Source organism: Electrophorus electricus, chromosome 4 (genome assembly GCF_013358815.1).
Source record: "Electrophorus electricus isolate fEleEle1 chromosome 4, fEleEle1.pri, whole genome shotgun sequence".
Taxonomy (NCBI): Eukaryota; Metazoa; Chordata; class Actinopteri; order Gymnotiformes; family Gymnotidae; genus Electrophorus; species Electrophorus electricus.
The window spans coordinates 11,219,860-11,234,958 of record NC_049538.1 but is presented as its reverse complement, the minus strand read 5'-3'; the positions used below and the strand labels follow the sequence as shown (position 1 = coordinate 11,234,958).

The window sequence follows — 15,099 nt, the reverse complement described above, 5'->3', positions numbered from 1 at the left end:
AGTCAGATGGTGAATGCAGTGGGGTGGAATATTCCCAAAGTGTGTTTATTTAAAATATAATAGTCTTATCAACCTTTTCATGTATTACAAATTTATGTATTACATTTTTTTAATGAACATGGGTCATTGGGATTTTATAATATATATCTGGCAACACGTGTGCTAGACAAGCCAAAATAAAGCATAAAACACCCAAGAGTTCTATTTAACCCAACCCAACCCAGCCCAGAAACCTATAGCTGAACCTAAATCACACAGTGGAATGAACCACGGTTTTGTGATGCACTGGAGGTGATAGTCCTAACCATAGAGCACATATAACTGTTTCAAAGAGTGCAACATACAACATTGTAATTCTCTGTACTGGCACTGAACACTGAGGAGGGCTGTTTGCTGGCACTGTGGCTTTGAATGCCATCACTACTGCTATTGTTTTTGACAAAACACGGGACATGCAAAGAGCAAAGGAAGATAAAATCCACTTGATGGTTCCAAATTTCCTATAAATGTATTTCTGTTTAGATGTGATATTTGGGGAGACCATGTGTTCCTTACACATGCTGGCAGTTCAGATTCAATGTTTAGCAATGTTTTTATTAATATCTTTGCAATAAGTCAACGTAGAAATATGGTTCAAACATTTTCTAAATTTGTAGAATCTGCATCACATTCATGTTAGATATCCTAAGCAAGGATTGAGTTTGAACAATAAGATGCATTTGATTCTGTAAAATTGTAAATTTTTGGGGGGCATGATACAACCATGTATACTAATGACTAACTATACTTATACCATTGCTCATCCACAGTTATGTTTAGCGCTTAGCATCAGACATTGTACATTGTTCATTGTACATATGGATATAGGTGAAATTTACAGTGTTTAGCAACTGTTCTATTAAATGTCTGCGCATGTCGATGAGGGAACTTCACTCCTCTTTTGACTGCTCTTTGACAGTGTAGTTTATGGCTTTAGTTTAATTTTTAACTGTCCCCTTGTCACATTAATTATTTTTGCATGTTTTGTGACCTACCACTATAATCTCTGACTATTTACCTTTTTTAGCTTGGTCTTACTGATGGTAAGCAGCTTTAAATAAACAGTTATTGAGTTCACAGAATACAAAATAATAAGCAGTAGGAAGAATGTAATAAGCAGCATGAGGTATGGAGTCATTGTATGGCTCAACTTTCATTCTTGAGAACGTTGTATTTCTCATTGTTTATTCAGGGTTTTACTTGTGTGAGCACATTCAAGATTTAAACTTAAATAACCACTCTATGTGAATATTCTGTATGTTTATATTTTATTGAATTTCTTATAGTGATTTAGATGCCATTTTCCCCATCACGTGTTTCTTTGTGTTTAATTCAGGCTTCAACAGAATTATATAACATTTTGGTGTAAAAATACAAAACAGTAAACCAAAACTGGAGGCCAAAATGGCAAATATCTCCACAGCTACAGTGAATTTTCCAGGAGAGCTGATGTAAGCTGGAATGAAGGTGATCCAAACTGCACAGAATATGAGCATGCTGAATATGATGAATTTGGCTTCATTAAAGTTATCAGGCAACTTCCGAGCTAGAAAAGCCAAAACAAAACACAAGAGGGCCAGGAATCCTATATAACCCAGTACAGCCCAGAAACCTATGGATGAGCCTAAGCTACATTCTAATATTATCTTTTCCTTATAGTATTTCATGTTTTTGTACGGCAAAGGAGCAGAAATTGTTAACCAAAGCACACAAATAATGACCTGTATGAGAGTGAAAGCAAAAACACTGAGTCTCTGCTGTGGAGGCCCAAACCATTTCATGACATTACTGCCTGGAAGTGTAGCCCTGAAGGCCATTAACACCACTATTGTTTTCCCCAGAACACAGGAGATGCAGAGGACGAAGGTGATCCCAAACGCCGTGTGGCGCAGCATACAGGACCACTCAGAGGGCCGACCAATGAAAGTAAGTGAACAGAGGAAACACAGAGCCAGAGAGAAGAGCAGCAGGAAGCTCAGCTCTGAGTTGTTGGCTCGGACGATGGGAGTGTCCTTGTTTATTAGAAATAAAATGGCCACTAAAATAGTTAATCCTGCTCCAAATAGAGAAAACAATAAAAGTACTATCCCCATAACCTCTGTAACAGAAAGAAATTCTATGACCTTTAACACACATTTATCTCTCTCAGCATTAGGCCAGTATTCTCCTGGACACTGCTCGCAGTTATTTGAATCTGCAAAACAATTAGGATCATTCTGATTAGGAAAGAACACAGCCATGGTCCTATGTTTTTATTTACTGATGCCATTGCTCAGGAACTGTACCCTAAAAAGCAAGAGCAGAATGCAAAATGTACAACTAACAAATTTTCTTTGGAACTTCGTAAGCCTAAAATTACCTGTCATGTTACTGATCTCTCCCTCTGCACATGGTACACAGTCATAGCAGCAGACAGGCCTTCCCTTCTGCACAGCCTTCCTGGTTCCTGGAGGACAGCTCTCACTGCATACAGACCTTGGCTTCTAATATGAGCATAATAGGTGGCATTCATTACTATTTAAGTAAAATGCAGAAATAATAAAACAACAGAACAAATCCTCTGCAATCATTTTCATATGTTTATAATATTTTATAATAATTACTATGTTTAAAACATTTATAATCAGCCAACCGTATCTGTACCTCAGTTTTTCCTCCAGCCCAAACTATGTTTTTAGTAGTTAGGACAATTTGCTCTCCAGGAGGCATAGAGGCATCATAGTAGCCCACTTGCTTAAATTGCACTTCTCCATTGACCCCAAGTTGCCAGTTCACCACATCATACTTCGCAGACGTTGCTCCAGTGCTGTCAAACCACACCTGCTCTCCTGATTTTGTGGTAAAATTGACCTTTTTCAGAGCCTCAGAAACCTTGAGAGGTAAAAAGAGAATGTTGGTATCTATGTGATCAGTGTCAGTTACAGACTGGGTTTTTTTGTTCCTTTTTTTTTATTATTGTTTTACCTGCCAAGGTTGTATTATCTTGTCCTTATTACATCTCTGGTTTTCTGTGCATCTGAGCAGGCTGTGTAGAGAATGGGCCACAGCATAAATTGCACTGTAGATGCCATTGGCATATCGCAGTTCTGAGATATCTTCATTGAAGTTTTGAAATGGAAGAAGATCCTTATATCTGCTGCAAGTGTTTTCATCTTGAGAAATGTTTCCTCCTGTCAGGAAGCAAGGGATAGCTGTTTCCCAAAAGTCTTTTAGGACATAGTCAGCAAAGCCTTCAATGTTGGCTTTTCCCACATCAAGTCCCAAGCTTCCACCCAGCACACTGTAGCTTGTTGGAGTTATTAGATTAACGGCAGTAATCCACACCTCAACTCCAATAAATTGTAATCCTGTGACATTCTTTAGAATAAGCTGTTCTATTAGAATGTTCATCTCAATATGGGCAACAAATAAAATAACCACTTTAGCTGTGCCTTTCCTAATAGTGTCTACCACCTTCATGAGTTTGGTAGTCTCAGATCGGTCAAATTTCTCTGAATACTCCACACATATCCCTTCTTCTTTCGCAGCTTCAAGGAAAATGGCCATCCCATTATTACCATAGTCACTGTCACTGTTCACAGCTCCTACCCAGGTCCAGCCAAAATGCTTGACCAGTTGAGCCAGTGCTGTGCTCTGGTAGTAATCACTAGCTATGGTCCTGAAGAAGGAGGGGAACTCTTTTCTGCTGCTCAAACATTCACATGTGGCAGCATGACTGATCTGGGCAGAGAAAGACAGAAGATTTACAGAACATTTAGCACACTTTAATTTACAGACCATTTAGCACACTTTAATTTACAGAGCATTTAGCACACCTTAATTTACAGAACATTTAGCACGCCTTAATTTACAGAACATTTAGCACAGCTTTACACCTTAATTACCAATCATTCGACCAAATGCCTCAGTGTATTCAAAAGATTAATCATGCAGGAGGCAAGCATACAAGTGGCAAAAATATATATCTGATGGAATACAAACTATAAAACGCATTTGTAAACTTTCACTAATTATATCAAAGAAATTGAACTTTCCCTTGCTGAGTTTACTCAACATGATTTGTGAAAACATAATGTCTTAGTTTGAATGTCTATAATAATGTATCTGTGTATTTTCAACACACAAGATTTTTCAATAAATATTTGTACAAAACTAAGTAACAACATTTAGCAACATATTTAATAAAGTTATATTTGTATTTACAATATACAAATTCTCATTTGCTGATGCAGTTTTTAAGTATCTCAGAGAATCACAGACACACTACTACAATGTCTGCAACATGTCTGGTTTCACACCAAACTAAGTTGTTAAATGTTTTGAGTATTCAAGAGACTGATATCCAAGTATGTATAATTAGTTGGGATAGCTGATGAATAACAGGTGAACTAAAGGCAGTGCCCTATTAATTGTTATACTAATAAAATTTGCTCTCCAAGTACTTTGCGCGTCAGCACATGGCATGACAGTAGCTTATTCTTACAATTGGGATTTTGAAAGGCCCTGTAGTTTTAGCGAGTACTATAGTAGGAGTAGACTCTGACTCCCCTATAATGGCCTGCACTGCTGCTTTTCCAGAGCAAGCTCCATCTGCTCGTAGTTCCTGACCATTCATCAGAGCCATAGCTGCCCTCATAGATAAGAATCTTGAGCCACAATTGTCATAAATCCTGTAACCAATAGAAACATTTGGGAGCAGGCTGCTGCTTCTGTTGATTTCCTCAATGACAAAAATCATGGTCTGGGCAAAGCGTAGTTCTCTGAGGTTAAGACTGTGGACATACAGGAAAAAATTACACAACAGTAATTGGTTTCCTGAAAACATCACTGGAATGTGAACTTTTTCTTTTAACAAACCTATAGCATATTAGAGGTTCAGGTTTTTCTGTAAATAAAAATGATGGCAGTATTACAGCGCTGTGTATTGAAAAAGCTCCTCCAATTATCACATCTCCATCCTTAGACAGTAAAGCATACTCTGGACTTTCTAGAATATGGCAAATTAGATTTTCACCCTTTGCTGCAAGAACAACTGAAACCAAGAGCACATGAAAAAACATCCCAAAATCTCTCTGCTGCTAGTGCTACATGAATCCCCATCCACTGTCACATTGATTCTTTTTATAAACATGCACAGATTTGTTCCAGACATTACTGTTCACATTGAACAAATCGGGAACTGTGGACTTCATGACCTCATTAAGGGACAGGATGCTAGCTGGGGCTTATTGAATTCAGCCAGTTGTTTTTTTGTTTGTTTTTTTAATAAGTGAAGGATAATACAGTAGAATTGTTTGCAGATGTCAGCCTTGACAGCAAAAATATTTGGGGGAAAAAATTGTTTATAGGTTACGGAACAGTTATTGAGCAATTATCAACAACTCTCAATTTTAAGAAGTCACAATTGAAAATAAAGTCTTTTAAAATAACTTTTTCAATATTTGTTATTATGCATACTAACTTATTTCCACAAAGAAAAGATACAAACCAAGATATAAACAAATAACTGGCTTTCACAGTGGTAACAAAATCTAACTGCAAATATTTTCAGTGTTTCTGATAAATCTTTTGTATTCAAATTTACATTTTAATGATTGAGTTCAGGTCCAGTGAATGCTTTGTTAGTAGCAGCAGAGCAAATACAGCCACAAATGCAAAACAAGGGAGAACTAATTTGGAAAGTGATCTGCAGTGCTCCCACTTATATGCCTGATCTATAAATGTGATATAAGTACTCATCCAAAGATTAAAATGCAAAGTATCTTGCAGACCTGGCTCCTAACTCACCCACATTCTCATTCATACATGTTTAGTAGATGGAAACTTCTCCACAAGGGGGAGATATCAATGAATGGAGCTTTGCGTATGTGATCTTGTTTAATGGATATATTGCTTCTTTATGAGAGATTCCAGCAAGGCTGAAATAATGGGATTTTCTGATTACTGCTTCCAAAACGTACTTAAACATGCACCCATAAAATCAATTTTAATGTCATGAATACACTTAGGAGGACACCCAGAGGACATGTTTCTAAACTAGCAAACATACCCAAGCATGTGTATTGAGGTATCCTAAAATTTGTTTTATTGGCACAGGTATATTTTTCATTTATTTAACATGACAGTGCCCTTTAGTCCAATAGTAGTCATTTTTAAATCTTTACATTTCTGTTTCTGCCACTTTGACACTTTGACATGTTATTGTCTATGAGGGGGTTTTCATTCTTCCAGGTCACGTGATTAGAGTCATGTGTCTCGTGTGATTACACTAGACTGAGGTGTCAAAATAACTACAATTATAAATTTAATCACCTAGACTTGATAATGACCAGGATGACTAAAAACTCTCATAGATGCATCATAGAGTTAGAATACCATTAAAATGTTGCAAGAGTATGTGAGCAAAGCCAGATTAGCATTTTACAAGAACCACCTGGTATTCAACATTGGGTGCAGACTGTATGGGTCACTCCTAAAAGTTTATCCTTTGGTTCGACTTTGAAAAGTTATTGTTCAGATGTTTGTTTGGAAGGTGTAGTAACAACTGAAGAATGAGTGATACACTTTCACTTCATTACTGATGCTCTAAAACAGAAGATCAATCAGACACTATAGTTTAAAAAAACTATGATCTTCTGCTATCTTCAGAAGAATGGCTAAATTCTGTTAGCATGCACAGCTTAGCCTACTCTTTCAGGAGCAAGTCTAAATAAACTAGGATGTTCACTGCATTACTACACTGGGAGCAAAACAAAACCAGTACAGTAATTTTGACTTACTACTAGACCTACATCATTAACACATTTATAAACATTGACCTTGAAAGAAATGCTGGACTTCAAACAGATGGCATTCACACTATGCACTGGACTGTGGCAGATGCTGGCCTTTAAGATTTGTAATGCACTGGCTATGTTCCTACACTTGATGGAAAGAGTGCTCGCCTGCACTTTCAGGGATTGGTGCATCATCTGTCTAGGTGATATACTGGGCCGTGCACCCAGCTCGCTCGGCATACTTGCAAATCTGGAGCCTGAAGCCAGTTTTACAGGCTATTAAGTTACTATGGCGTGGGTTTGCAGATACATGGGTTTGCTGATACACCGGCTCACTTTGAAGCTAAGCGTGTGCTTGCTGTTCTCTGTGCTTGGCTGTGTGAGAGGCCAGTGCTGATGTTTCGCAGGGCAAGCATAGAGTTCATCATGGACACAGATGGTTTTGATAAGAGCATTGACCTTGTCCTCTCACAGAAAATGGCTCCAAGTGGGACAAAAGATGGGATGGGCAGATGTGATACCACATGGATCCACCACAAGGTGTAGATTTCATGCTGGTTTGAACAGACTCCAGATACATGACTTCTGTATCATGTGGGATTGGAGCAGTTGCATGGGCAGCGTGGTTAGCAGCTGCTGGTGCCACACAGCCTGAGAAGGACTGTACTAGGCATGATTCATAGACAGGCTGGTGTGGGTCTCCCCAGCATAAGCAAGACACTGAAGTGGCTGCATTGAGATTTTACTGGCTGCCGCACGGACGTGGAAGTACATATGCACTGCTGCGATCAGTACACAGCTAAGAAGGGTCTACCACATTAGTCACAGGCCCCAGTGTAGTCTCTGCACTCCAGTGCTCCTATGGAGAGAATTGCCATGGTAGATGCCTGGCCCCTATCCTTGGATTACTTCTCTAAGAGGCTTATGCAGCTGTGGACAAGATTGTGGCTGCAACTGTGGAGCAGCTATTGGAGGAGCCAATCTGCCACTTTGGATTGCCTGAGGAGCTCGCCGGCAACCAGGGGCATAATTTTTGAGTCAGAGATTATGGCTAAAGTCAGCCATTGGCTCAGCATATGGAATACTCAAACCACTTCACTCCAGCCACAAAGCAATAGCCTTATTGAACACTTCAAGCATTTAGTTTCAGATCCCTTTCCTGCTTTGTTCTGCGCGTGTCCTTTTAAAGGCTGTGCTTGAATAAAGAGCTTTTATTTGAAACAGAAATGGCATTCTCTTCATCTTCAGTACCGACACTATAATATTTTTGTTCATGCTCATAGCAAAAAAGTTTTATATATTTGATATTGACCACTCGGAGAGATGGTGAGGCTGTGTGTGCAGTGTTTATTAACAAATAAACAAGTCCAAACTGTATTCCATGGAAGCATACTCTCAAAACATGCAATGGTAAAAACACACATAACAACCAGGCAAATTAACAGAAGGTTAGTCCAAAAGTCAAGAGACACTGCCCAAGAACAGCACAAGGGTATATAGAATGGCTTGGAATTACACACACCAGAGTTAGGGCAATATTTAACACACAACAGAGTTATGGCAATACTTAACATATGGTACCAAAAAGGCAGGTTTATACAGATAGACTAGTTTAAAAAGGTACATGTGGAGAAACAGAAGGACTCAGGTTAGGGTGACCTCCAGTGGTGAGAGGTGATGCTATCTTCAGCTGGTGTCACAGATATACTGAGGAATCTGTGATTTTAGCAGGCCTCTAGGGCCTTGCTACAGGCAGTTGTTAGATCAGTTAGTATGTCACAGAGGCCTAATATAACTAATATAACCTGGGGGCTGCACGGGGTGCTAACATGTGGGGAGAAAGGACTGAGAGCATCCACACTGGCTTCTACCTGATGTGTGGGTTATCAGGCCTCTGTGACCTGCTACATGCTCTACACTGTTAAGGGTGATTACGGTAAAGTAGCATCATCATGCAGTGTATTTAGTGGGTATAGCACTGAATGGTCCTTTTTGTAAAAAAAAAACAAACAAAACAAAACAAAAAAACCTGACTATTCAGTAATTGTCAGTCTCATTTTCAATGTTCAGAGTTAGTCACCTTATACAAGCTTTAATAATATCAAATGATATAATGGTTACAATCTCACACTTGCACAAAAATGGGAATCTACATTATACTGATTGACATGTGGTCAGTTTAGCTCATGAACAAACAGGCTGTCTATGATCAACTTTGACTGGAGTTTTAGTGATGAACAGTAGTGCTTCATTCTTTTCATACCTACTAAAGAGAGGCCTGTATTTATTTACTATTTAAGTTTACTTATGCTTTCAAAATAGTGTTTTAGTAATAGTGTTCTGGAATATAGATTTATTACATTTATTATTATTTAATTGATAATCTTGTATCATATGGTTCACCACTTATTGTGAGAGTTTGGAAAACATCTATTGTATAATTAACCAATTATGGTGCCTACCAGGAAAACTATGATAGCTAATGGATTTTGCTAGTAATTTGATCTGTTAATCAAGCATGGCCTGTTAACTCCTTGTCAGTTACAGGGCTACATGCACTTCTGGATGATATGGCAAGCAAAGATCTAACCCTCAATACAGAGAGTTTAAATAACAGTCATATTAGTGCTGTGGTTTCTTTGTGTTTGGTGAAACTTTGTGTTAAGTGCTCCGTAAACGTGGCACATGACATGGTATGGCATGATTAGAGTGGACATAAAATAATATTCCGATTTTTTGAATGACACCTTTTTCATAATGTTCATCCTATCTAGGTGATGTTCTGCTGGCTCAGCTCAGTGAGGCCTACATAGACAACTCGACTTCAATGTGTGTGTGTGTGTGTGTGTGTGTGTGTGTGTGTGTGTGTGTGTGTGTGTGTGTGTGTGTGTGTGTGTGTGTGTGTTGTGAACTTGTTTGTACTTCATGGAGTTTTACTGTAGCTTTAACATGGTATCTTTCAGTTATGCGCAATGTCAATATATGTAGTTTAGTTTAGTTTAGTTCATGTGAATATGAAATGTGTCTTCTTTCTTGTCATTCAGGCCTGTAAGCACTTGAATTAGATCATTATGTTACACTTGTGACAGCTGCAAAACACAGAATAAACAATTAATCTGTTATGCCTAATTTAATGTTGCATCAGGCAGTGTCTGCTGGGTGCTGTTGCTGTTCAGAGCATTGTCAAACCCTGAGGATGTTTATGACAGTCATGTGATGCCTGGACCAGTTGCTGTTAATTAATAGGGCTGTTATTTGTGTTTTTATTGTTTGTCAGGACTCCAGTCAGATTGCTTTCTAGGGGAGTACATCCTAGAGGGAGTCTGTTAGTAAGCTTGTTCTGCAAGTTGTAACACATCACTCTCTAAGTCCCTGGACTATTGCCCTCTTCCCTCGGCAGCGCCTCTCTAGTATCCCCAACTATGGCTCTTGGTTTGTTTATCTGGGTCAAAACACAAATAATGGTGCAAAACACTTTTATAAAGCATACATTTTGTAAATGAACATCAAGCTATTTACATAGCACTACACATGTAATTTATCCACTCTATTTTGAGATCTTTTTTCATGAAACTTACTAAATGAAAATGTAGTCATACTGATAAACATGCAAGTTGCTCTGGATAAGAGCATCTGCCAAATGCTGGAAATCTAAATGAAAATGTCAATATGCAGTTAATACACATGTTCATTTTTAAATATGGTATTGTCTCTCATGCTGATGATACACAGTATTTCAGGCAAACTAAAGAACTAACAACTGGACAGCTAACCCCAGCTAACATGAAACTGCATCATCTGGCACTGCCAGACCTGACCTTGTAGTACCTGGCTACCTAGTCCCACAACTTGTCAATTATTATTAAAACAATAAACAATATTCATTTCCAACTGCAACTGTCTCCATTTAGTAGTATTCTTTTGCATGCTCAGTGCTACCCAGTTTTGAGTCTTAGTTCTTTTAACCTAAGGAGTTTCTCCTTGCCACTGTTTCCTTTGGCTAGCTCATTAGATGCCTATATCTGGTACAAAGCTTTCCGTATCTCAGCAATCCAGTTTTGATGCTGTATGCTAATATTGAATCCAGATGTAATTTGCCTTATTGTGGCTCATCTGTTTGGGGGATTCTCACCAGCCTCCCTTGCCTGCTCCTATGGATGAAAGGATTTCATTCACAGGGTCACTGATCACCTGTAGCAGTGTTTTGCACCATTCTTGAAATTCTTGAAATGCTAGAAACAGCAGTCCAAGCAGTAAGACAACCACTATGCCAGGTTCATTGGCACTGACTTCACTTTTTCCCATTGAAGGAGTCATTTCCAAAACTAACTAATGCAGATTTATGCTGCATCACATGTATTACATTGCATATAAGCAGCTCAGTAATCATTGTAGTAAACTTATAGTCATGCAACATCATCCCAACATTTATTTATTTATTGTTATTTATTAACTTATTTAATTATGTACCAATTAGCATATTTGCTGCATTTACACAGCAGCATGGTCAAAGGTGTTTGAAGGAATTTTTGCCCATCATATGTTTTTTTGTGTTCTTGTCTGGTCTCAGTAAAATAATGTAGCACTTGGGAATAAATATACAAAAAAGCAATCCAGAACTTGAAGCCAAAATGGCAAATATCTCTACTGCTACAAGAAATTTTCCAGGAGAGCTGACATACGCTGGAATAAAGGTGATCCAAACTGCACAGAATATGAGCATGCTGAATGTGATAAATTTGGCTTCATTAAAGTTATCAGGCAGCTTCCGTGCTAGAAAAGCCAAAACAAAACATAAAAGAGCCAAGAGCCCAATATAACCCAGTACAGCCCAGAAAGCTACAACGGATCCCACATGACATTCTAGAATAATTCTGTCATTGTAGTGGTTTGTATTTTTGTATGGAAAGGGAGGGGAAATTGTTAACCAAAGTGCACAAATAAGGACCTGTATGAGAGTGAAAGCAAGAACACTGAGTCTTTGCTGTGGAGGCCCAAACCATTTCATAACATTACTGCCTGGAAGTGTAGCCCTGAAGGCCATTAACACCACTATTGTTTTCCCCAGAACACAGGAGATGCAGAGGACGAAGGTGATCCCAAACGCTGTGTGACGCAGCATACAGGACCACTCAGAGGGCCGACCAATGAAGGTAAGTGAACAGAGAAAACACAGAGTCAGAGAGAAGAGAAGCAGGAAGCTCAGCTCTGAGTTGTTGGCTCTAACTATGGGAGTATTTCTATAGTAAAAGAAAATTAACCCTATTGTGATTGTAAGACATCCACCACATAAAGAAAATGCCATAAGCAGAATACCCATGAGTTCATTAAAGTTCAAGAATTCAGTGTTTTTCAGATCACATCGAGTCTTGTTCCCATTTGATTTGTACTCAAGAGGGCATAGAAAACATGCCACTGCATCTGAAACCATAGACATATTAAAAAGGGCAAATGAGGACATTTCAACATGGTGTAAAATCATTTGAACTTTTAGCTGACCACTTAAAAACACCACCAGCATTAGGGTAAAAGAAATGAGCTTGGTCTTCTCACTTGTGGAGTTGCTGAACTCTCCATCTGCACAGGGGATACAGTCAAAGCAGCAGACAGGCTTCCCCTTCCTGAAGGCCCTGATAGTGCCTGGGAGACAGCTTTCACTGCACACTGACCGAGGAACCTGGAGCATATAAAATGCCCATTCAGAGTTCACTAAGCAATAGACATTATACAGTATAAAGTTAAGCACAATGACAGACCAGTAATCACAATGTAGTGTCTGCATGCTTTACACCACAGTATAACTATTCAATTAAATGTCTAGTACATGTAATTTGTGTTAAAAGGTATAAAACCTCAACACTTTATCATCAACAATTTCTCTGCTTTGCGTACCATTTTTTGGTCCCCTGCCCAGACAGCATTAACGTCATCATTCATTACAAACTCCTGGCCATCTTGCCGAGATGTGTCATACATGCCAATGGTCTCAAATGTTATTATTCCTTTACTATGAATCTGCCAGTTGACCAGAGCATATTGTGCAACTGGATCACCAAGTTTGTCAAACAATACTTTTTCTCCAGTTTTAATAGTAAAGTTCACGTGTGTCAGGTAGTGCAGCACCTGAAAAATAATATAATACATCATATATCTGTTGAACTAGATTGCTTGGTTAAATCATTCATTCATTAAGATAGGGGTATAAATGACTGAATAAATTCAGTGAAAGTGGAATTATACTATGCGTACACCACCTGCCATGCCTCTATTCTTTTCCTGTCTGCACATGTGCCATTGGGGAATGGTCCCTTTCCTTCCTCACAGGCCACTAGTCCATCCACAGCATGTGCCACAGCATAGACAGCCTTATAGACATTGTTCAGGAGGCTAGCATCTGACACGTCTGTGAAGCTTGTGTGCGTGTTCTCCAGAGACTCCTCTCCAGTGCAGGGTTTTGCAGCATTGTGAGACTCAAGGCCTAGAGTGCAATCAAACATGCTCTCCCACATTTCAACTAGTCCTGTATTACCTGGCCTCACAGAGGGTCGACTACTTGTGATAAACTCTTTCAAACCGGGAATGTACGCATTGGGTACAGCAAAGCCCACTGCACCACCAACCACTGCGTAGTTCCTAGCATTGGCGAGGTACCGGTAGGTGATCCAGCCCTCACTCCCAACCCACTGAAATCCAGTCACATTCTTGTAGTAAAGCTCTTTAATGAGGATGTCCAGGTCATTTCCATCTGCAAAAGCCACAATGACCCTGGAGGTAGATGTCTTTATAATGTCCACCACATCTAGAAACCGCTTTCTTGAGTCAGTCCTGTAAATAGCAACTGAGTACTCGATGCATACTCCTTCTTTCTCAGAAGCCTCTAGAAAACTGGCCATTCCATCATTTCCATAATCACTCCTGCTTCTGATAGCTCCCACCCAGGTCCAGCCAAAGTGTTTGACCAGTTTAGCCAGTGCTTTACTCTGGTAGTAATCACTAGGAATTGTTCTGAAAAAGGAAGGATACTCCTTTCTATTGCTGAGACATGCACAGGTAGCTGAGTGGCTGAGCTGCAATGGAAAATAACATTACTATACTCGGATTACAATACTCATATTTTAAAATAAAATTCATGCTCATGTTATAACTAATGTCACCTAGCCAGCTGAATCACAGATGTTTTTGCCTTCTCCTTAAACTACATTTTACAAAAGAAAAACATATAAGTTAATTACTTTTTAATATAATTAAACATAAATGCAATGTATATAAAGTGCCACTTGCACAGTCATGTAAATTATACTATTAAGGTTATAATTGTGAAGAAGTTTCTTAAGACTTTGTGTTCATAATATCCATGGTACAAAGGAAAAAAGAAGCAAGATTTTTATTCAGTTTACTGGCTACATTTTATGCAACATTCATCAACACTGTATTGACCATATGTAGAGTCATCTGCAGAGATTGTCACAACACAGTTTGGGTGTTTACACAACATGGTTAACTAAAATTGGAAGTAATTGTATCTCTATACAGGTGATGGATCCAATGAGACAACTGCTCATCAACATGTATATAGACATGTAATTACCTAAATCTGTAAGCATGATTATCTTAATATATAACATGAACAAATAATTTGTTGTTAACCTTTTTATTTACAGTTATCATGTACTTTTCATTTTGAATGAATTGGTAGTGAGCCATTCATTTTGCTCACCACTGGTATGTGAAATGGGCCCATGGTCCTTGCAATTCCTATGGTGGCTGTGGAAGTGGTCTCTCCAATAACAGCGTGCATGGTGGAAGGTTTGGTGCAGCTTTCTCTACCCTCTCCTGGCCCGTTCATGAGAACTAGTGATGCCATAACCGAGAGAGGAATGCTAGGGCATGAACCATATATCCTATAGCCCAGAGTAAAGCCAGGTATTAGGTCTGTGCTATTGTTAATCTCCTCAATAGCAAACATCATTGTCATGGCATACTGCAGCTCACCTGGATCAACCCTGAAAACAAATGTACATTTTCTTTTCTGATAAAGCAGGTTTTTTTTCTACCTGGTTGATGCTTACTAACTCAACTATCTATCAGCTGATTTCAGATGAACTTTTACATGTTCACGCATTATACAGTACTTATTGGTGGTATAAAAACTGTTGTTTTTCAGTTCTGTAATATCCCACAATTAGTTCATTAATATCTTACCCATAACATCTCATATGTCCTGGACTAGCCTGCAGTGTTGGATTCATACTGACTGGATACTGATTGAATGAAAAAATTCCTC

General features: G+C 38.7%; 2 protein-coding genes across 2 annotated transcripts; both read right to left on the bottom strand.

Annotated features, from left to right (window-relative positions):
• Window positions 1–1,319: 1,319 nt before the first annotated feature.
• LOC113592361 (extracellular calcium-sensing receptor-like) lies at window positions 1,320–5,099 on the bottom strand. Its single transcript, XM_035525548.1, has 6 exons — window positions 4,897–5,099; window positions 4,523–4,811; window positions 3,004–3,759; window positions 2,683–2,910; window positions 2,399–2,522; window positions 1,320–2,233 (listed from the first exon to the last, which is right to left on the bottom strand). The coding sequence occupies exons 1-6, from the start codon at window positions 5,097–5,099 to the stop codon at window positions 1,320–1,322; spliced, it is 2,514 nt and encodes an 837-aa protein (XP_035381441.1).
• Window positions 5,100–11,322: 6,223 nt separating this feature from the next.
• On the bottom strand, window positions 11,323–14,814 carry LOC113592365 (extracellular calcium-sensing receptor). Its single transcript, XM_027033236.2, has 5 exons — window positions 14,533–14,814; window positions 13,067–13,882; window positions 12,708–12,938; window positions 12,369–12,492; window positions 11,323–12,236 (listed from the first exon to the last, which is right to left on the bottom strand). Exons 1-5 carry the CDS (start codon window positions 14,788–14,790, stop codon window positions 11,323–11,325), a joined length of 2,343 nt encoding a protein of 780 aa, XP_026889037.2. The 5' UTR covers window positions 14,791–14,814.
• Window positions 14,815–15,099: the final 285 nt, after the last annotated feature.

What these genes read in the sequence shown, in the direction of transcription:
- LOC113592361 (XM_035525548.1), bottom strand. Translation starts at nt 5,099, where the DNA reads ATGTTTTTTCATGTGCTCTTGGTTTCAGTTGTTCTTGCAGCAAAGGGT. An exon ending in GGCCTTTCAAAATCCCAATT is followed by an intron (nt 3,760 to 4,522) that starts GTAAGAATAAGC and finishes TTCTCTGCCCAG; the next exon opens with ATCAGTCATGCTGCCACATG. An exon ending in AGATAATACAACCTTGGCAG is followed by an intron (nt 2,911 to 3,003) that starts GTAAAACAATAA and finishes TTACCTCTCAAG; the next exon opens with GTTTCTGAGGCTCTGAAAAA.
- LOC113592365 (XM_027033236.2), bottom strand. Translation starts at nt 14,790, where the DNA reads ATGACAATGATGTTTGCTATTGAGGAGATTAACAATAGCACAGACCTA. An exon ending in GCCCATTTCACATACCAGTG is followed by an intron (nt 13,883 to 14,532) that starts GTGAGCAAAATG and finishes TTTCCATTGCAG; the next exon opens with CTCAGCCACTCAGCTACCTG. An exon ending in GGGCAGGGGACCAAAAAATG is followed by an intron (nt 12,493 to 12,707) that starts GTACGCAAAGCA and finishes TATATGCTCCAG; the next exon opens with GTTCCTCGGTCAGTGTGCAG.